This window comes from Myxine glutinosa, chromosome 1, assembly GCF_964187855.1.
Source record: "Myxine glutinosa chromosome 1, kmMyxGlut1.1, whole genome shotgun sequence".
In the NCBI taxonomy this organism is placed as follows: Eukaryota; Metazoa; Chordata; class Myxini; order Myxiniformes; family Myxinidae; genus Myxine; species Myxine glutinosa.
In genome coordinates, this window is record NC_136261.1 from 36,181,198 (window position 1) to 36,204,240 (window position 23,043).

General features: G+C 46.7%; 2 protein-coding genes across 2 annotated transcripts in view; one reads left to right on the plus strand and one right to left on the minus strand.

Annotated features, from left to right (window-relative positions):
• The window catches only part of LOC137439657 (uncharacterized), a 3,714-nt gene extending 1,167 nt beyond the window's left edge, over positions 1–2,547 (minus strand). Inside the window, exons 1-4 of the mRNA XM_078770901.1 lie at positions 1,703–2,547; positions 1,400–1,572; positions 804–1,267; positions 1–568 (exon numbers count right to left, since the gene is read on the minus strand). The exon at positions 1–568 is cut by the window's left edge and continues 47 nt beyond it. Coding sequence (XP_078627027.1) covers positions 1–568; positions 804–1,267; positions 1,400–1,572; positions 1,703–2,547 — 2,050 coding nt within the window. The remainder of the gene's footprint in view (positions 569–803; positions 1,268–1,399; positions 1,573–1,702) is intronic.
• LOC137414448 (uncharacterized) overlaps positions 1–23,043 on the plus strand; it is a 368,155-nt gene that overhangs the window by 124,670 nt on the left and 220,442 nt on the right. The gene's annotated exons all lie outside the window — the stretch shown is intronic.

Below are 23,043 nucleotides of genomic sequence, written 5' to 3' on the forward strand. Positions count from 1 at the left end.
GCACAGCCATCTCTGTTCTCTCCAGCCTGGTAGCTGCCTCTTGTCCACTCCACACTTTCAGAAGAAGCTGGCACATCTGCTTTTTGTTGTCGTCATTTGCAAGGAACATTTTGAAGTCATATGGCTTCCTGGTTGCTGGTCCAGCCAGAATGATCTTCTCTGAGCTGCCCCGCCTCAGCCTTTCCTGCGCTTTGATTGACTCAGGATGGTAACTGTCAGTGGAGAACAGAAAGTGCTGCTTGGCCACCATCTGATCAAGCACCTGCAAGCATATCTCACCACATGTTGGGGGAAGGTTGGCAAGGGTATGCAGCAGCGCCATTCCATCCTGGATGAACAGGGCATCCTTGGGGTATTGCAGATCTTGTGGTGTGGTGTCCTCTAAAAGGTAGTGCAGAATGGAGGCTTTGTTGGTTTTGCAGAAGAACCCATCTGGTGTCCCAAGGCTAGGAGGCACTGGCATCAGGCAGTACTTCATGAGTTCTCCCAGGTCTAATGGCTCATCTTGACTCTGAGACTTGACAAGGAGCAGGAATGCAAGGTTGCTTTGCTCCTGATACTGGATGACCTGGAATGATAAATGGTGATTGGTTGATATGTACTACAGGAAGGACTACAGGTGAAAATTATTCATGTGCTATAAATTGGCATATTTACAATCTTTACATTGTTCATTGATGTGCACTGTCTTTAATAAACAAATTTGGAGTTCAATCTTGTATCTCAATATAGCATGTACAGGACGCCATTTAAAAATACAACATAAAATACAAAAGCACTTGGGTATTGGATTACATCCTTACCTTGCCCTGTGAGGATGTTAGTGTGATCTTCTTGTTACTAGCCTCCATGGTCTTGAGTTTCTTTCTCTTGATTGGGTTGAAGAAGCTCTCAGGTTCTCCGCTTTCCAGGCGCCTGATGAAGTCAGCTTTCGCAGCTTTCCCCACAGCTTCTGCTTGTAACACATCCATCTCAACATCCATGGGGACGGGAGCACCAGAGGCCAGGCAGTAGAGTTTGTCCTTATCAATGATGGTGAACGGATTGGTGAAGTTCTTGATAGTAGTTAGGGTTCGCTGAACGGCCTCCTCGCCTTTTCTGATCTCTGCCTTCTCTAGTTCACGATGTCTCCCTGCTCTTGGGCAGTCTGGGTCATCGATGAGATCCACCATCTCAAGGGTCTTTTCATAGAACTGTGCCCGTGCTGTGGTTGTTCGGCACCATCTCTGGTATGCCCCAAACTGACTGTACAGGCCAGCAAAGCCACCTGAAAAGTGAACATATTTTAATTGCATAACCCAATCATTAAAAGGGAAATGTTTTGTAAGAGCAGTTTACATCATATAAAGCTGGTTTCTACAGTTTCAAATGTATAATGTACTGAAAGAAAATGATGTACCTGATGATTTAGCAAAGCGCATGAACGTTTCTTCCATTGTCTTGTCGACAGCACTGAGTGCCCCTGGTATCATCGAGCGAGCCACTGCGATTGCACCCATAGTAAGCAGGTCCTTGGCCCCTGGGTGCGTGCTTTCCAGATTTGTCAGGTGGACTTCCAGCCAAGTCAGATATCTGTAAAGTACAGAGAGGGAAATACTGTAGACATTTATTGGAATAGCTCCTCTCATAATACATGAACCCAAGTATCAATTAAAATCTACTCAGTGATGGTTATACATTTTACCATGTATGCTACACAAACCTGGAGTAGTTGTGTCCGTCAAAGGCGAAGAAGATATCTGCCATCTCTCCGTTACACTTGTGAAACAGCTGGAGGTTGTTGGTCTTCACAGAGTGGAGGAGCATGAAGACAAGATGGCAGTGGGTAATGAACGACATCCAGAAGGCAGCTGTCTTCCCCAGGTGGCCCTTGCGCACCTTTTCCTCAAAGGCATGGTACTTTTTGATGAGGAGTAGAGTTGAGGGGTCTTTGAGGGCTTCATCGAGGTGCTCTCGGTTGCAAGACTGGGTCATTCTGAGAAGCACAGCAGGGTCAGAGATCATGATGTTCTCCTCCTCAGTGAATCTCTCCATCAACAGCCTCTCCATTGCCTCACACACTGTTTTGAGGCAAAAGAGGGACTTTGCGTAGGCCTTTCCACTGAGAACACCTTTGAGAGATCCACTTGTTACTAGTTGTGCCTCAAAGAGAATCTCTGCATATCCAGAACCACGCATCTTGTGTCCAGTGAGCATCCCGATGTAGTTCATGGATGTGTGGAAGGGTCCAATCGTTACTACATGACTAGCAAATTCATTTGGCCAGCGCCAGATGATGGGAAGGGCTTTCATGCAGACACCCAGATCAAATGTATTCAGGACCCATCTCTGACCCACCTCAGCAGTTGCTGCCTCGGAACGCTTCAGTAGCTCACGAACAACTGCGTTGTCTGTGATCGGTTGGTGGATAGGCGTGCAGTAGTCGACTGTTGATTTGCTGGGTGGGGGAGAACCAGTTGCAGAGGTGAAACCCCCTAGCCCAGGCACAGGCTGCAGGCCACAGCTTCCGATGTATCTGATGAAGAGCCAGATGTAGTACTCTTGCATCGTAGTGGCATAGACTGTGTCATCTCTCGCAATACAAAGTCAATGGTGGGAAGAAAAGTTGAGTGGTACCAATGTTACTGCCAATGTCCCGCCCCTATGCAAGACTCAGGAGCATCTTGTTGACATTTAACCTTGAAAATACCTGGGTTTAGACCCCTTATGTACCATGTTAAGTTATCTGCAGTATTAACGTATCCTTATCATTTGTAAAACTGATTATTTTGTAATTACAGCATTAATATGCATACTAGTATACCATAGACACATGTAATCATGTTATGAATAGTTCTATCATGATCTATGCCCTTCAAAACATGGGTCTAGACACCTTCATTTTTCAATTATCTGCAATATTGGCTGAGATATGTCAAAAATCGTTTTTTTGATAATGGCAGCAGTAATTTGCATAAAAATGGTATGTGGGACATTTTTTCAGCTTGGGGCCATAGCTAGTCATTTTCTACACATTTTTTCCAATCTAGAAACACTGATTAGAAGTATATCTCCGGGGGGTGCAGGGGGACCTAGTCTTCCTACTAGACTATATATATAAATATATATATACATATATATATATACTAGCTGAGGTACCCAGCTTCGCCCGGGTTGAATAAGAATAAGACAAATATATGATGAAAAGAACATGTATATTTTAGAGCAATATCACAGTACATTTCCTACATGACGTTTTTTCAATTTTCAATTTCTCAAAACCTCTGGGTATACAACATTTCTGGTTTTCTTACTTGGTGCCAAGACATAAAGATTGCTTGGTTTTCCAACCCTCGAGCAGCCCACGTACAGCTGGCCATGGGCAAACACTTGTTCTGTGAAGTTCAGGCCTACAACCTTCATTGATTGCCCCTGCGCCCTGTTGATGGACAAAGCAAAACATATCCTGATGGGGAACTGAATCCTCTTGAAGGAGAATGGAAGGTCAGGTGGAACAAGTGGTATCCTTGGAATGAATACTTTCTCTCCTCTGTATTGTCCTGAGAGGATGGTTGCCTCTAGGACATGCGGCATCATTTGCTGGATTGTCAATCGTGTTCCATTACACAGCTTTGGTGGATCAAGATTCCTTAGAAGCATAATTGGTGCTCCCACCTTGAGAATCAACCTGTGTGTTGGGAATCCTTGAGGCTGAAGACTGTTGAGAAACTCAGTTGGGAAGTTTACTGCCTGAACTTCATCTGTCACTTTGTCAAGAGAATCATAATTTCTTTCATGACCGGGAAGTTGGTGGAGGAGCAAATTGTTGATCTCTTGAACAGCATTGTTCTTGGGGGCCAAAATGGCTCTTTCGGCAAGCCATGATGAGTCCTGGAACTGGGTCTCCATATTGGGAAAGACCTTTTTGATCAAGTCATCTTTTGTTTCAACAAACTGTCCAAATGGTAGAATTATTTGTTCTGATGCATCTTGAGGGTATAGGCCATTGCCAACTTTCAAAAGCTTGCTTGAGAACGCCCCTGCAGTGTTGTCACCAAGAAGGTGGATTCTCATGTTGGTATTCAGGGTAAGTCTTTGCACATGTGGCCAGAGGAGATAAGAAGACTTGATACAGGCCTTGACTTGATCTGCTCTTGTGCCCCGTTGGATGGCTGGGAGAGTCTGACGAAAGTCTCCAGCCAGAACAGTTGTCACACCACCCATGGTTTCTTGTTGTTGCGAATATCTTGGAGTGTTCTGTTCACTGCTTCGAATGCCTGCTTGTGGTTCATAGTAGCCTCATCCCAGATGATGATTTTGCACTGTTGAAGGATCTTGGCGTTTGCTGAATTCTTGTTAATGTTGCAGGTTGGGGTGTCTTGCTTGGTCAAATCCAAAGGCAGTTTGAAAGTTGAGTGTGCTGTCCTTCCTCCTTCAAGAAGTGTAGCTGCAATGCCACTTGAGGCCACAGCCAGAGCTGTCCTTCCTCCTTCAAGAAATGTAGCTGCAATTCCACTTGAGGCCACAGCCCGACTGTTGAGAAACTCAGTTGGGAGGTTTACTGCCTGATCTTCATGTCACTTTGGCAAGAGAATCATAATTTCTTTCATGACCGGGCAGCGAACATCATTATGTGCGACATTACGTCACTTCTACGGACGTGAAAACATTTGTTTTCCTTTAAAATATATTTAAAATAAATAAAATAGTACATAAATTAACAATAAAAGAAGCTAAAAAACAATTTAAAATACAATAAAAAGCACATTAAAAATATATAAAATATGTACGTACAGTATACTGTACATACGCGCAACCGCTGATTCTCATTCAAAACAGAGGCGACGTACAGTATTCCTTTACTATGTCTGTGTTAGCCATGGGTCCGAAGAAGGATAATGCCAGTGTTTCCAAGCGTAATGTGGTTACGATGGACGATAAGATAAATCTGATTAAAAGGTATGGAAAAGGTGGAAAAGTGTCGGTGATAGCGCATAGACCTTATCGCGAATCGGAAACGCAATGCGTCATGGGATCGGAAAGGGGCAATAGCGCCGCCAAAGAAAAAAAAGTTCATTTTTTGGGGATTTTTTAGAAATCGCTCTGTGCCTAAACCTTTTCGATTAATGACAGTTATAATTATATAATTATATACAAGTACACATTCACATAAATACAAAACAATTCGCAAACATTTGAACGCAAATAAATCAAACAATTCCAGAAGTGTACGAACTTGGTAGTGGTGCTTCTTCTTCATCCTGAACGCATCACAGTTAACTCAGAAACGTGATCAACGGCGCATTCAGAAACGTGATCTTGATCCATTCTTCTTTTTTGCATATCCTAAGATTTCCCTGGTTTTTTTTTTGTGTACAAGATTGAGGCTCGTGTAAGAGCTTTCATTAATCACAAAAACAAAAACGGACACACAAAACATACAATAAAAGGAGCAGGAGACAAGATGGGGAGAGAGAGAGAGGGGAGCACACAAGTACAACAGCAGAGAACAGGGACATCGGGAGATCTGTGGGGGGGGGGGGGGGGGGGCGGGAGAGGTATAAAAACACATGGACACTGCTAGAACTTCCAGGAAAGAAGTTGGTATTTCAAAAAAGTGGATCTGGGGTGAATTACCTGGGGTAGAAAAGATCAAGGTTTTGGATGGGGGAAGACAAGAGATGGTGGTAAACAGCTGTTTTAAAGACCTGGAAGGAGGAGTGGGATTGAAGAGAGTGAGGGAGTTTGTTTCAGAGGTGGTAGTAAAGATGAATGAAAGAGTGAAGGTGAGCAGAGACTCGATTTTGGCAATTTCACCAGAAGAGGGTTGCTGGCAGACCTTGTGCGATCAGTAGGCAATATTTGGGGGACAGGGCACAGATAGATCTGGGGGAGCTATGCCGGAGAGGAGTCCGTAGAAGCAGAAAGACCACCTACCTGCCTGCGGTGAGTGAGTGAAAGGCCCTCGTAATCGGCTTCATCACGGGGTATTCCAATGATTCTGAAAGCTTTGGTTTCAACAGCGTGAAGCCAAGCTGGGTGTGAAGCAGGAGCACCAGTCCAGAGGGGAGAGCAGTATTCGATTGAGCTGCGGATGAAAGCCTTGTATGTGGTGAGGAGCTCAGGTGTGCCAAGGAAGGACTTCGCATGATGGAGGATGCCCAGTCGGCGACTGGCTTTGGAGGCCAGCTTGGAAATGTGTTTTCTCAGGAAAGATCATGGCAGATAGTGAGACCCAAAAGCCTGAGTGACAAAACTTCTTGGAGAGGATTGTTGAGAAAGTAGATGGGAGGGTTGTCCAATCGGTCTTTTCGGAGAGACATAGTAAGATTGTGAGTGGGGCTGAAGTTAGGGCGTGGATTTGAGAAAGGGTTGAATGAGTATGGTGGAAACTAGAGTTGGAAAGGAGAGTATCGGTTGGTAATGTTTAAGAAATAGGAGATAAAGGAGGCGGGGCGAGACAAGATGTTCGTGGGAAGTCGGCGGGGGGGGGGGGGGGGGGGGGGGTGGAGAGCCTAGAGGAACCAGGCCGCGCACCAGGTACAACACAAAAAACGATAAATTACACACAGGTTTGCACGACTTACAAAACCAAAAGTAACTAGAAACACACCAACACATACAGTACACAGTAAAATAACCAGTGGAAATTTGACAACGACACGAATAGGAAAATACTTAAACTTTGATGGCGTGGAGGACTCGGAAGCACGCTTCCTCGCTCGAGCGACCGGAAGCGGAAGTCCGGAAGCAGGTATTCATGGTCTTTTGGGTCCTTCTGGTCTTTAAGGGTATTTTGGGTATTCAGGGTCTTTAAGGGTCTTTTAAGTCTTCATGGTATTTTGGGTCTTTGCAGTCTTTAAGGCTATTTTTGGTCTTCAGGGGTCTTGATGGTCTTAACGGGTCGTCAAAGGTCTGAGGGGTCTCAGCAGTCTAAAGGGTCAAAAGGTATATTCCAACAGTACGTAATTAAGAGTTCAGTTCACGGACTGTCTTTTGGGTGTTAAATCTATTTGAAGAAGAAGAAGACGTTTCGGTCAAAAATAAACAAACATACAAGCAAACATCACCATATACGTTTGCTCTATTATAATAAGATTCACTTTTTTTCACCAGCCGAGAACAATAAAGGCTAAGGTGATAACAATGATTCTAATTTCACACAGTTTATGATGTATGCTCAATGTACTACACGGCATATCAAATGGTCATGTAACATGTGCTAAAGTTTCAATTTCCTCCGTTGAACAATTTTCCATCTACCCTCAATATGCGCTATATAAAATGGTCATGTACCATGTGGTAAAGTTTCAAAATCCTCCATTGAACGATTTTCGATGTACGCTCAATATGCGCTATATATAATGGTCATGAAATATGTGTAAAGTTTCAATTTCCTCCGTTGAATGGTTTTTATATACACTCAATATATGCTATATAAAATGGTCATGTACCATGTGATGAAGTTTCAATATCCTCCGTTGAACGATTTTCGATGTACGCTCAATATGCGCTATATATAATGGTCATGAAATATGTGTAAAGTTTCAATTTCCTCCGTTGAATGTTTTTTATATACACTCAATATATGCTATATAAAATGGTCATGTACCATATGGTAAAGTTTCAATATCCTCCGTTGAACGATTTTCGATGTACGCTCAATATGCGCTATATATAATGGTCATGAAATATGTGTAAAGTTTCAATTTCCTCCATTGAATGTTTTTTATATACACTCAATATATGCTATATAAAATGGTCATGTACCATATGGTAAAGTTTCAATATCCTCCGTTGAACGATTTTCGATGTACGCTCAATATGCGCTATATAGAGTCGGTAGAAGACAGAAAGACCACATACCTGCCTGCGGTGAGTGAGTGAAAGGCCCTCAGAGGTAGCTTCATCGCGGGAGATTCCAATGATTTTGAAAGCTTTGGATTCAACAGCGTGAAGCCGAGCTAGGTGTGAGGCAGGAGCACTGGCCCATAGGGGAGAACAGTATTCCATTGAGCTGCGGATGAAAGCCTTGTATGTGGTGAGGAGCTCAGGTGTGCCGAGGAAGGACTTCGCACGACGGAGGATGCCCAGTCGGCGACTGGCTTTGGAGGCCAGCTTGGAAATGTGGTTTTCCCAAGAAAGATCATGGCAGATAGTGAGACCCAAAAGCTTGAGTGACAGAACTTCTTGGAGAGGATTATTCAGAAAGTGGATGGGAGGGTTGCCCAGTCGGTCTTTTCGGAGAGACATCGTAAGAGTGTGAGATTTGTCAGGATTGAAAGACATGTTCCACTTGATTGACCAGTCTGTGATTTTGTCCAGGTCTTCAGAGAGTGAGGAGGCTGCAGACTGCCGATCTGAGGGAAGAGGCATGGAGCGGCAGAGAGTGGAGTCATCAGCAAAGAGATAGAGAGGATTTTCCAGGTGAATGGTGAAGAATCACTTAAAAATTCTAGTAGCCGGATCCGAATCTTCACCAAAATGTAATAATTTTGTCTTCGTCACATCCGCTGCATCTATGCCAAATTTCGTCTGAATCCGTCCACAACGTTTTGAGATAATTTGTTCACAAACGGACAGACTGACAGACAGACAGACAGACAGGGATGAAAACATAACCTCCATCCACCTTTGGTGGCAGAGGTAACTACCGTCACTGCTTTCCACCTGAGCAATTGCGTGACTCATGCTAAACAAGATGTTTCCTTCTGTGGTACATCAGTCCAGAATAAACCACACCCAAAACATCTTGGAATCTCTGAATCACAGCATGACATACAAGGATTATCTGAAAAGGGCTTGTGAGAGGATGAAGACGAGAGTGAACCTCATCCTTAACCGTAAGCTTGCCGGAACAAGCTGCGGAGATGGCACCTTGACAATTGTATCTGGCACACTGAAGTCGACCATTTTACCATGGCTCCCATTGCTGACCAACATCGCACCCACACATTCACAGGCAAGCACGAACATCCCAGGGCACCTTCAGATGCAATCCAATGCTGAGCTGCCAATCCACAAAGAGCTACTTAACCCTCCACCACTCCAATTAAAGTCACGGAAGTCTTTCTGGATTAGGGCACCTGCGGAGGCCAATACTAATGACTGCCTTTGACCTACAGACACCGATAGAGATGTCTTAACCAATTATAAACTCGACATGCAAGGACCACCCATCATGTGCAAGTGGAAGCAGAGCCCCGTGTGTACCCCTGTGGCCATCAAGATCAGCCAGTCCTACATGTTGTACAGGATTGCGTGCAGAGGAGATTCAGTGGGACCTTTGCATAACGGGAAAGGGCAACTGATGCTGCGATCAAATGGCTCTCATCAGATATTCAAACGGAACTGTCTACAAGATCATACGACAGAAGAAGACCATCATCTCGGATCATCCCCCATCCCAAACCATGATCTTTTCTATCCTCATTAACCTCCCACATTTCCAGTTTCCCCTCCTGACAGCTTCCTTCTGTATCAACCTTTTCCACCCCATGAATCCTCCCAAAATTGTTCGTCCAACTCTGCATCTGTATTGGCCTTGGATTCTGCTGGTGGTGTTTCCCCACTCTCTAGTGTTCCTTTTGTTATGTTACTTCCTGATCCGTTTCGTGAACAAGTACGAACATCGACTATTCATCCACTATAAATGGATGAGATGTGTGCATGTGTGAGGCATACTTTGTGTGTGTATATATATATACAACACAACAACAACAGGCATTTTAAGGCCATTTTCCCTGCTAGAGCGGGGGTTAGCCTTGCGGTCCCCATGACAATCTTCTCCATTTTGCCCTATTTTCTGCATCTCTCCTTGTTAACCCCCTTGCCCGCATTTCTTCTTCCACCATCTTCAGCCAAGTCTTTCTCGGTCTTCCCCGTCCTCTACTTCCTTCTACATTAATTTCCATCACTCTTCTCAACCAGTCACTTTCATCCTTCCTCAACACATGACCAAACCATCTCAACCTGTTCCTCTTCACAGCATCCATCACAGGCTCTTTTCCCATCATCTTTCGCAATTCATCATTTGTCTTCCTCTCTCTCAACGATACTCCACACATCCACTGAACCATTCGCATTTCCACCCTTTCCAGCCTTCGTTGCTGCTCTATGTTCATTACCCATGTCTCGCTCCCATAAATCATAACACTTCTCACACATGCAGCATACACCTTTCCCATCAGCTTCAACGACACTCCCCTCCTCATCAGCACGCCACTCAGGTCCTGAAACTTCTTCCATGCACATCTCACTAGCAACCGTTGCCGAGTCTGATCCACCTTCTCCATTCAGCATGTCTCCTAGGTAACAAAATGTTTTCACACCTTCCAGCTTCACGCCGTCTCCAAGATCCAACTCAACATTTCCTCCATCTGCTGCTCCCTCTGTGCACACCTTACACTTGAATGTAGCTGCCATACTGGTTAATGACCCTCTCAGACCACTACATTTTTGATGAACCCACTCAGCGCACATTGTACATTGAATGGAATTCACTCCGACACCCTTCCTGCACACAGCACACGGCCACTTCCCAGTTCTTTATACCTCACCACATGCTTTACCACTTGCCATCACCTTCGTTTTTCCGATATTCACCTTCAGACCTTTTGTCTCCATACATTCCTTCCACTTGTTCATCTTCTCCTTCAGTCCATCCATACTTTCTGCAATCAACACCAGATCATCTGCATACAACACTCCCACGGTAAGCCCTCCTTTACGTTCTGAGCCAGCACCTCCATCACAGCTACAAATAGTAGTGGACTTAGTACCGACCCCTGATGCACTCCCACCTTCACCTCAAACTCACCACTGTTCCCGTCCTTCGTCCTTACAGCTGTGCGTGCTCTTTTGTTCATTGCCATCACTACTCTGATCAACAATTCCTCCACTCCTAACTTCCTCAATGCCCATGTCACTACTTCACGTGGAACCTTATCGAATGCTTTCTCCAGATCAACAAACCCAAGAAACAACTTCTTCCTCTTCTCCAAGTACTTCTCCTGCAACTGCCTCACAATAAAAAGCACATCTGTCGTTCCTCTTCCTGGCATAAATCCAAACTGCATTTCGTCAATCTTCACTTTCTTCCTTATCCTCCTCTCCAACACCCTTTCCAATACCTTCATTCCATGCTCCAATAACTTTATCGCTCGATACGAGCCACAGTCCAGAGGGTCACCTTGCCCCTTGTATAGAGTGACGAGGGTACTCTGTTCCCAATCCACTGGAATGCGGCCTTCTTTCACCACCAGATTGCAGATCTCTGTCATTCTCTTCACACCCCAATTTCCCGCTGCCTTCAACATATCTCCCACAACTCCCGTCGGCCCTCCCGCTTTTCAACGCTCATTGCTTTTATCGCTTCCTCAACTTCCTTCTCGGTTATGTTCTCTGCCGGTCCTAAAACTGAGTTACTCTCGAGGTTGCCATCCCATTCATTCTCTGCATTCAACAGCATTTCCATATATCTCCTCCATCTTCTTTTAATTCCATCTGGGTCCACAACGATTTGTCCCACTTCATCCTTCAAGCAACTCACCCCCATCACACCACACCTCTCTTTCGCTATCTGCTTTGCAATCTTGAATACCGCTCTCTGACCCTCTTCCAAATCCAAGCGTTCTCTGACCATTTTCCTACATGCCTCCTGTGTCTTTGCTTCGTCTTTCTTTGCAGCCTTCCTGGCTGCCTTATAACTTTCATGCTCTGCTGTTTCTGCTCCCATACCCTTCGCCTTCTGCCACTCCTTGAACTTCTTCCTCTTCTCGTCAATCTTCTTTCCAACTTCATCATCCCACCACCATGTTTCCGAGTGCCTCGGTGGTCCTTTTGTCCAACCACATACCTCACCAACGGCTCCCAACAGACTATCTTTCATTGACATCCAACCACTTTCAAGCTCAACCACATCATCCTCTGCCATACTCAGCCTCTCTTTTAATGCCTCCCTCACTGTCACCTCTTTCAACCTCCACACCTTCATTCTCGGTTGGTACTTCACCCGCCGAGCTCTCCTCGCACCTTTCACCCTTATGTTGCAGACAACCAAGTGGTGCTGTGAAGCAGCCTCCTCCCCCGGGATCACCTTTGTGTCCCGGAGGTGCCCCCTATCTCGCCTACGCACCTGCAGGCAGTCAACGGTTGTCGTCGACCCACCTGACGTGTATGTAACAAGCTTATTATCCTCTTTCTGGAACTGAGTATTACAAATCAACAAATCAGCTCCATCAGCAAACTCCAAAATCCTTTCACCTTCTCCATTTCTCACACCATATCCGTAACCCCCATGAACTCCGTCAAAACCATCCATACTCCTTCCCACATGTCCATTTAGGTCTCCTCCTACCACAACAACTTCCTCATCTTTCACGTTTTCCATCAGCTTCTCTATCGCACACACCAGAAGTTGTCCTTCTCTTCATCGCTCCGACCGACCTGAGGAGCATATCCTGAGATAATGTTCACCAAGAGCTTTCCAATCATCATTTTCACCATCAACAACCTTTCACTCACTCTCATCACACTCACCACACTGTCTACAAACTCCTCAGAATATATATATATATATATATATATATATATATATATATATATATATATATATATATATATATATATATAGTGCAACAAGAGGTGCTGAGGTCGAGAGAAAGAAGAGTGGAGAAGGAGACTGATGGGGGAGAGGTGTGGATTGTCAAAGGGGGCCAAGTGGAAGGAGGAGGAGGTGGAAAGCAAGAGGGCTGTCAGATGCTTGTGATTGGCAGATGGTGGCAGACCTAAAGCCACAAGTGGTATTCCCAGAGGAGATCTGTGTGACAAGGTTGCGGCCTGACATTGTCATTTGGTCAGGTGCAACAAGACAGGTCATCTTAGGGGAATTGTCGGTACCTTGGGAAGAGAACATGGAGGAGGTGCACGAGAGGAAGAGAGGAAAGTACAGTGAGCTGGAGGCAGAGTGCTGGGAGAAGGGTGGCGAGTTTCGTGTCAGCCATTTGAGGTGGGGTGTAGAGGGTATATTGGCAATTCCTTTTCTGCATTTCTTGCTCGGCTGGGAGTGTGTGGGACAGAAAGAATGAGGATGTGTGACAAGGTGGCCCAGGTTGCCTTGAAAGGCTCATTTTGGATATGGAGGAAGTTTATGGAGGCACATCGAACGCTGTCGGTTGGTTGTGTGTGGGCTTTTTTTGTTTTTTTGTTACTATTATTATTTCTTATTTTGTGTATATGAGTGAGTGGGTGGGTGAGGGTGTGTGTTTTTGCATGAATGAATTTTTGCATGGGTGTGTATTTTTGTATGTTGAGTGGTGTATGTTGTAAGGGTCGGTGGTTGGTTGGTTGGTGTTGTGTGTGTGTATGTATGTATGTGTGTGTATGAATGATCTGGTGTGTTTTGTTGGTGAGTGGTGAAGGGTATAAAGGTGGGTGTTTGAGTGTTCCACCATGTTTGTTTGGTGCTGTGGATTCTGGATGCGGTGTTGTTGTTGCAGTCTGCGTTCGCACTGGCTGGGGGTGGGGGTATGTACGCATCCAGGTGTAGTTGCTGCGTGTGGATGTGTATGTGCCCCTGCTGGCCCACCTTAGCTGACGGTATCGAGGTTGAAGGGCCGAAACGGGATGATGCTGAGGACCTCGACTGAGGACCCGGTCAGTGCGGCACACTTGTGACCAGGTGTGTTTTGAACTTATATATTTTTATACACACACACACACCTGGGGGAGGACGCGCTTCTGCCATTCTCCGACGATCTGCCACACTTCGTGTCTCTTAAACGATGTCTGAGCCTGCTTATGGTTGATTCGTGCACTTGGAGATGTGCGGCCACATCCCCAGCTGAGATGCCCGCACCAAACATTCCAATTGCGCGGGCCCGGTCATACTGACCGAGTCGTGGCATTGTCGTCTGGTGAGTGAATTCGGTTCAAGCCTCCATGGACCATAGACTACCACAGGAACATCCACATCCTTATGGAATTTAGCCTTGGAAGCCACAGTAAGTGATTGTTTGAAAATCCATTCCACCCCAATTGTGGTGGTTCAGTGAGGCATGACGCTCAAGAAATGTGGTTGAAAATACAGGTGCTTAAAATGGTATTACAAATCTTTGGCATTGATAAATTTGTGCACAACAATGCACATGAAAAAAAATGCAAAAAGACGGAAGCCTCTCCTCAGTGAAAGACACATGAAAACCCGCTTGGAGATTGCAAAAAAGCACCTGAAGAACACTCAGACTGTGAGAAACAAGATTCTGTGGTCTGATGAAACAAAGATTGAACTGTTTGGCTTCCGTCTGGCCACTCTGCCATAAAGCCCAGATCGGTGGAGTGTTGCAGTGATGGTTGTCCTTCTGGAAGTTTCTCCCATCTCCACACAGGATCTCTGGAGGTCAGCCAGATTGACCATCGGGTTCTTGGTCACCTCTCTTACCAAGGCCATTCTCTCCCGATTGCTCAGTTTGGCCGGGCGGCCAGCTGTTGGAAGAGTCCTGGTTGTTCCAAACTTCTTCCATTTAAGAATTATGGAGGCCACTGTGCTCTTGGGAACCTTCAATGCAGCAGAGATTTTTTTTGTCGGCTTCCCCGGATCTGTGCCTCGACACAATCCTGTCTCTGAGCTCTGCAGAGAGTTCCTTCGACCTCATGGCTTGGTTTTTTGCTCTGATATGCATCGTCAGCTGTAAGACCTTATATAGACAGGTGTGTGCCTTTCCAAATCATGTCCAATCAATTGAATTTACCACAGGTGGACTCCAATCAAGGTGTAGAAACATCTCAAAGATGATCAAGAGAAATGGGAGGCACCAGAGCTAAATTTAAAGTGTCATCGCAAAGGGTCTGAATATTTATGTAAATGTGATATTTCAGTTTTTTTCTTCTTAATAAATTTGCAAAACTTTCTAAAATCCTGTTTTCTCTTTGTCATTATGGGGTATTGAGTGTAGATTGATGAGGGAAAAAAAGAATTTAAACGTTTTCAGCAAAAGGCTGCAACATAACAAAATGTGAAAAAAGTGAAGGGGTCTAAATACTTTCTGAATGCACTGTATATGGGGATATATATATATATATATATATACAGTGGGGAGAACAAGTATTTGATACACTGCCGATGTTGCAGGTTTTCCCACTTACAAAGCACGTAAAGGTCTGTAATTTTTATCATAGGTACACTTCAACTGTGAAAGACGGAATCTAAAACAAAAATCCTGAAAATCACATTGTATGATTTTTAAGTAATTAATTTGCATTTTATTGCATGAAATAAGTATTTGATACATCGGAAAAACAGAACTTAATATTTGGTACAGAAACCATTGTTTGCAATTACAGAGATCAGACGTTTCCTGTAGTTCTTAACCAGGTTTGCACACACTGCAGCAGGGATTTTGGCCCACTCCTCCATACAGATCTTCACCAGATCCTTCAGGTTTCGGGGCTGTCGCTGCGCAACACAGACTTTCAGCTCCCTCCAAAGATTTTCTATTGGGTTCAGGTCTGGAGACTGGCTAGGCCACTCCAGGACCTTGAGATGCTTCTTACGGAGCCACTCCTTAGTTGCCCTGGCTGTGTGTTTCGGGTCGTTGTCATGCTGGAAGACCCAGCCACGCCCCATCTTCAATGCTCTTATTGAGGGCAGGAGATTGTTGGCCAAGATCTCACGATACATGGCCCCATCCATCCTCCCCTCAATACGGTGCAGTCGTCCTGTCCCCTTTGCAGAAATGCATCCCCAAAGAATGATGTTTCCACCTCCATGCTTCACGGTTGGGATGGTGTTCTTGGGGTTGTACTCATCCTTCTCCTTCCTCCAAACACGGCGAGTGGAGTTTAAACCAAAAAGCTCTATTTTGGTCTCATCAGACCACATGACCTTCTCCCATTCCTCCTCTGGATCATCCAGATGGTCATTGGCAAACTTCAGACGGGCCTGGACATGCGCTGGCTTGAGCAGAGGGACCTTGCGTGCGCTGCAGGATTTTAATCCATGACGGCGTAGTGTGTTACTTATGGTTTTCTTTGATACTGTGGTCCCAGCTCTCTTCAGGTCATTGACCAGGTCCTGCCGTGTAGTGCTGGGCTGATCCCTCACCTTTCTCATGATCATTGAGGCTCCACGAGGTGAGATCTTGCATGGAGCCCCAGACCGAGGGAGATTGACTGTCATCCTGAACTTCTTCCATTTTCTAATAATTGCGCCAACAGTTGTTGCCTTCTCACCAAGCTGCTTGCCTATTGTCCTGTAGCCCATCCCAGCCTTGTGCAAGTCTACAAATTTGTCCCTGATGTCCTTAGACAGCTCTCTGGTCTTGCCCATTGTGGAGAGGTTGGAGTCTGATTGAGTGTGGACAGGTCTGGAGACGGCTTTGCGGTCGGTCTTTGCGGTCTTTGTGGTCGGAGACGGTCTGGAGACGTCTTTTATGCAGATAACGAGTTCAAACAGGTGCAGTTAATACAGGTAATGAGTGGAGAATGGGAGGGCTTCTTAAAGAAAAAACTAACAGGTCTGTGAGAGCCGGAATTCTTACTGGTTGGTAGGTGATCAAATACTTATTTCATGCAATAAAATGCAAATTAATTACTTAAAAATCATACAATGTGATTTTCAGGATTTTTGTTTTAGATTCCGTCTTTCACAGTTGAAGTATACCTATGATAAAAATTACAGACCTTTACGTGCTTTGTAAGTGGGAAAACCTGCAACATCGGCAGTGTATCAAATACTTGTTCTCCCCACTGTATATATATATATATATATATATATATATATATATATATATATATATATATATATATATATATATTGTTGCGGATTTGAGAATCCTTTGTTGTAAATATCACCCTCTGTAAATAGTGTAATGATCCTTGTAAATACCTCCATTAAGTGTGAAGGTCAAGGGTCATCCCCTGAGTTAATCCATCGCAAGCACGTAGGCCACCATATACCCTTCTAAATAGTTATTTCTTATTCTATGTAGTTTAAGGCTCTGTTTCCCACTAGTTGACCCTGCATTGCACCGAATTGAAATAAGATAGATCCCTCCGACGCCCCCATGGACCCTTCAAAGTGCCAGTAACTTTGGGCGGTTTTCTTCACCCCAAGACGCCATTACGCACGCGGTCAACTCGGGGGAGAAGGGCGTGGCCGGCCCATCGTCTTCAGGAGGTGGAGCCAGGAAGCCCTTGCGCCCAACCAGGACTCGGTGGGCACGGCTTGGTAAGGTGTGGTCATGGCTTGGTAGGACGTGGCTATATAACCCGGGGGGGGGAGATCAATATCGACGCCGCTCGTGTCGGAGCTGGGCGAGGAGAAGAAGATGGCCGCTTTCTCTCCCGACCTTGTCTCTTTTTTCTTCTTCTGGTTCACCATCCCGTTTCCGGTCTCCTGTTAGCAGGAGCGCTTCTAACCATTTAACCACAACAACCTTTAATAGAATAAACATTAATAAGCAATGACCTGAATAGTAATTCACATAAATCCGGAATCCGTAACAGTGGCAATTTTTTATTTATTTAACACCACTTAATTTTAAAATCGTGCCATGGATAGTCAAGGCGACCGGATGCCGGTGGGTGAGATAGAAGGGAGGGTAGAGTCGACCCAGGACCCCAGGGAAATGTATATGGGGGAGAGAGAAGAGGAGAGGAGAGCAATGGTGATGTGGTTGCGGGGGTATCAGGTGCACAAGATGGGGCGCTCGCGTACGTGGTTGCAGAGGCACAAAATGGCGGCGCTGCGGCAGCCGAGCCCGCAGCACTGGTGAAATTGGACCTCTTCATGGCGCAGATGATGGGGTATATGGCAAAAATCCAGCAGAGAAATGGAACAAATGATGGAAAGGAATAGTGAGCAATTGGGAAATCAAATTGAGCAATTAGAAAATCGAATCGGGGGGCTTGGAGCCAAATTTGAGGGTTTAGACAATAAATGTGAGGGATTAAACAGCAAAGTGGGAGGAGTAGGAAACAGGTTGGGAAGCAAATTTGAGGGATTCGGAAGCAGATTAGGGGACAAACTGGAGGGCATAATTGGCCAAGCCAACTAAATAAACGTGTGGTTGGCGAGGGGGCAGGCCGCATATGAAGTAAGGGAAGCGGAGAGGGACAGAGACCGCAGGTTGGGTGAGCAGGTCCCACGGGTGCACGACGAGGTAAAGCGGGTCGAGAAGCGCTGGTTGAGCGAAGTGGAGAAAGGCACAGGTAACTGGACCAGGGTAGACATCGCAACCCGGGGTATGGAAAAGCCGGCGACCGCTGAGGTTGAAGAGGGAATTTTAATAAAGCCAGCGGTCGTCGGGGTGAATAAAGAAAAAGTAGTGGTGGGTATAGTTGAAATTGAAAAGACGACGGAGGTAGCCCAGGAATTGAAGGGAGAAATGGATTGTGCACAAAGTCTAAGCTCACATCCTGATGCCGTACTTGCTAATCCTTATAAAGATTTGCAGGTACGCGTGGAGAAAAGGATCCCAAAGGTGAGTCGTGCTGTGTATGGCGCTAAGAGGATTTTCGGCAAAGTGTTTGGCGCGAAGAGAATTGTCGCGCGATTGGGGTCGATATGGCACCCGGGCGTTTGTGGGAGGTCCGAGGGGTGTGGTGTACAAAAGAATGGCACTCGTGTGAAAACAAAAGTGTGCGTCGGCGAGTGAGTGTGTTATAAAGTGTGGGAATACCGAGTGCGAGCGGGAATGCACGTCGGAGTGTACGGAGTGTGACAGGGAGTGAGCGATACGGAGTGTACGTGCGAGGGTGAGAGTGACCCGGAGAGTGAGTTGGTGGTGGAGCGGGTGCGAGAATGCACGCTTGGAATGGTTGAGTGTGCGAGAACGCACACCTGAGTTGGTTGTGGCGCAGGTGTGGGAGAGCCCATTGACGCGCGTGAGTGGGTGGATGCAAGAGTGCACCCCCATGAGTGGTACGGAGTACGTACCGATGGAGAGTGCGCAAGACGGTGCGCGAGGTGTGTTAAGGAAGTGTGCGAACGGCGAGTGTGCGCGAGAGGTGTGGTGTGTAACAGGGAGTGTGGTGGTGGAATGGACGGAGTGTGTGGGATGCACTGGAGGCGCCGGGTTTTGTGAGTGTGAAAAGGGTCGCGTATGCGAGTAAGGCATCGACGTTAAACGGGGCAGCGTTTAGGGCGACGGATAGCCGACGCGAACACTCGGCGCGCGGTGCGCTTTGTTGGATGCGAGGCCCGTCGCGGGTCGGTGTTGCGTCGCTTCTCTTCGAAGCGTCGTTGCCGATTCGGGCCTGGCCCCGCACGGTCGAGTCCAGGCCTCGCCCGGGCAAGGCGACCGGTCCGGTTTAAGGGCAGAGAGGAGGAAGCGGCGCGGTGCCCCCTGGCGGGGGCGGGGTTCCGACCGGGCGAGATTGAGCCATCGGGCCGGAGGCCGCAAGGATCCGCGCGGAGATGGTGCGTGGAATCTCGGCCCGACCAAACCGCCTCCCCTGAACCGAATGCCGGACGGATTCAACCTGCAGGCGACCAAACCACCCGAATTCAAAGCCGTGTTTTAATGATGTAACGACGCACCGAGGCTCAGATATAGCGGACTGTGATGATAATAGTGTTTTGATCCGAAATTTAGAATAGTGAATAGGATTGGCAGAAGTGATTGGCAAAATTTGATGATTGGCAAATGATTGGAAGAATGATTGGCAGTGCTTGGCAAATTTTGATTTGCAGGAATTTGGATGGGCAAAATTAATAGTCGGAGATGCCCGATGTGGTGGGATGGCAAATCCACCATCCCTCACAATGGGGGCACATGAGCAATAGTTTTATGGGGCTTATGGCAGTGTGAGCTCTGGTGTTGTTGGGCTAGCGGCTAGGGTGCCGGCTTAGGATCCTAGGATCCTGGGTTTGAATCCCGGTCGATCGCTGAATTAACGCCAGGGGGGTTGACTCAGCCTGTCATCCTTCCGAGGTCGGCTAATTGAGTACCAGTTCACTGGTAATTCCCTGCTTGTTGTAAAAAAGCGACAAAAAGTGTTGGCGGCAGGAAGGGCATCCGGCCGTAAAACATTGCTTCAAAAAGGGGACCGAAAAACAACAACAACCACGGTCCCCGAAAACGGCCAATCCCCGCTTCGCGGGGTAAAATGGCCTCTAAAGGTGGTTTATGGCAGTGTGAGCTCGCCGAGGGAGGGTTAGGATAATGTATAGGGACCTAGAGATGACCATAGGTAACGGTAGCTTTAAGTAGCGACATTATACCTGTAGTGGGGACGTGGAGAGTAGGGTAGTTGGATTATGACGAGGGAGCGCAATAATGTAAGGGGCGACGGGGAAGCGCGAGTTTTAGCAGGGCACCAGTTAGATCAGATGATGCTGTGTGTGTGTGTATAAAAGTGTATTCAGTAGTGTATTGTGAAAAGAGTGATTAATGGCGATTGTGGATTGTATTGAGCGTGGAAGTGTATGGAGCAGTGTATGAGGAACAATTGTGGTTGTGCATTGCATTGAATGATTGAAGAAGCCTGGGAGGAAGGAGGGTGCAGGAAGCACCAGGTGTGATGGCACAGGTGTGCAAATACAGGTGTATGGAGAATGGTTGTGTGGAATACATGGAGTACGGAATACATGGAGTATGGAATGGATGGTATGGAGTGAGTATGGTGGAAACTGTGGAGTGGAGTGGTTGGTGCGAAGGTGTGTATGGGGAGGATGGACCCCTATCACGAATACCCGGGGAGGGTAGTTTAAGAGTTAGGTAGAGGGAGAAGGTAAATTGTAGTTGGATATTGGCATCTGTGGTGCGTGGTGGATGAACGGTGTTTGGATGGGTGCATTAGTGTCGTGGAAATGGCTGGGCGTGTGGCCTGTTAGTGTGTGTAGTTAAATGGGCACTCCGCCACTGTTAGGATGTCGGCCAGGTGAGGCCGCAGGTGGGCTCTGGGAGCCGGTAGAGTTGTTGTGAATGGGGCCCGAGGATCCAGAGGACGGACCCGGGTAGCCCAGTGTCAGAGAGGGCACCGAGTGGGGAGAGCGCCAGAGGGCCTTCCCCAGGTAGATAGGTTAGGGTAAGGAGCAGGTAAGCTCGGAGGAAACTGCAGTGGTGGAGGTGTGCAGGTGGGTAGACCTGCTGGGAGAGCCATACGATTCAGCCCGGAAATTGTGCAAAGGCACGGGGAGTTGAATCGGGGGAGTGAGACCCCAAATTGATGAAGCACCACAGTTTGGTCAATGGGAATTTGGTTCTTAAAACCGCATAGAGTAAGATTGCCAATGGATTGGCAGGGAAAGACCCTGGGTAGTGTAAAGTGTGTTAATGTCATTTAGAAGGTAGATAGGATGGAAATCTCCTCGCACCATCTACATCCACTCACCTGAGGTGACAAAACTCCACACCATGCCATGTTTTTATTATTTTTGTGCAAATCTTTGGAATGTGAGATGCATCATGACGTGGGTGTGACATTGTACTGATGTTCCATCTCTCCCTCCTTATGAGGATTGATGATGAATTGGTGATGACAAATTTGGATTAGTGGGATTGTGACGAATTTGGTATAGGGGAAATATAGGGAGGACGAGACGTAGTGACGGATTTGTAAATGTGTAGGTTTTTGTAAATACGGGGAGGGGCAAGGGGGGGCAGTGTAGGTCACGTGGGGGGCGTACGTAGGGACGAAACTTTCTCAGCTCGCTCCCATGCGCCCCTCATTCTGCATTGCCTTGTTTGATGTGTACCCTTGCGCCCTTACCCCTCACTCACCTGTCTTCTCTGTCTTCCTTCCCCGACCCATGGATCGTGCTCTCTGGGTACTGAGGGGAGCGTGCGAGGGGCCGCGTAGGTGTGCCCGAATCCTCGCAACCAGCTGCCTGCATCCACGCACCACTTATGGACCACATGTCTGTGGCTGAGCACCACTCATGGACCCCACGGGTTTGGGCATGGCCCCTCTGCTGGAACCGGCCAGGTTGGCCAGAGGAAGATCTTGCTTGCGGACCTCGGTAACGTGGCACCTATGCCATACAGGTGAACCACCCATAGTTGGCCCCTGTGGGCCATAAATAAAAATGGACATGTTTTGTGCTTTTTATCATTTTAACAAAATAGGCCGCCAGCAAGAAGAATAAGAAAGACAACATCAAGAATGACAATGGCCAGCAGAGGGAGCCGAAGAGGAAGACCAGCATCATTTTAAAAATTATTTTTAAAATATAACTATGGTGGATGCTTGGATGATTATTGGTGCTGGTGCGTCGATGCAGCGCAGGCTGTCTTCCCCTCCCCCCCCCCCCCCCCAAAAAGAAAAATCACAGGTCCTGGGTTGCGTTTTGTAAATACAATCAGCGTCACTTGTAAATAATGCTCCCCACCGTACATGTTTAGTTTGAAAACCATTCCGCAATTCGGTTATCCTGTGGGCGTGAATCTGTTAGGTAGGGTGCAATGCAGCAGAGGTACATACTTATTTGTGTTTTAAAACTGTCACACTCAGGGTCAGGTTAATTGTAGAGGGAATTACACCTACGTGCCACACTAAGTAAAGTTTTATAGGCCCGGGCTGTGCCTGGGGGATGAGGGTGCAGTGTTGCAGATTTGAGAATCCTTTGTTGTAAATATCACCCTCTGTAAATAGTGTAATGATCCTTGTAAATACCTCTGTTAAGTGTAAAGGTCAAAGGTCGTCCCCTTAGTTAATCCATCGCAAGCACGTAGGCCACCATATACCCTTCTAAATAGTTATTTCTTATTCTATGTAGTTTAAGGCTCTGTTTCCTACTAGTTGACCCTGCATTGCACCGAATTGAAATAAGATAGATCCCTCCGACGCCCCCATGGCCTCTTCAAAGTGCCAGTAACTTTGGGCGGTTTTCTTCACCCCAAGACTCCATTACGCACGCGGTCAACTCGTGGCCGCCCCATCGTCTTCAGGAGGTGGAGCCAGGAAGCCCTTGCGCCCAACCAGGACTCGGTGGGCACGGCTTGGTAAGGTGTGGTCATGGCTTGGTAGGGCGTGGCTATATAACCCATGGGGGGAGAGCCCCCACCAGCAGATGAGTGAGGGAGCACACATTGAGAAGTTCTGTGAAGGGAGGTGCATGAG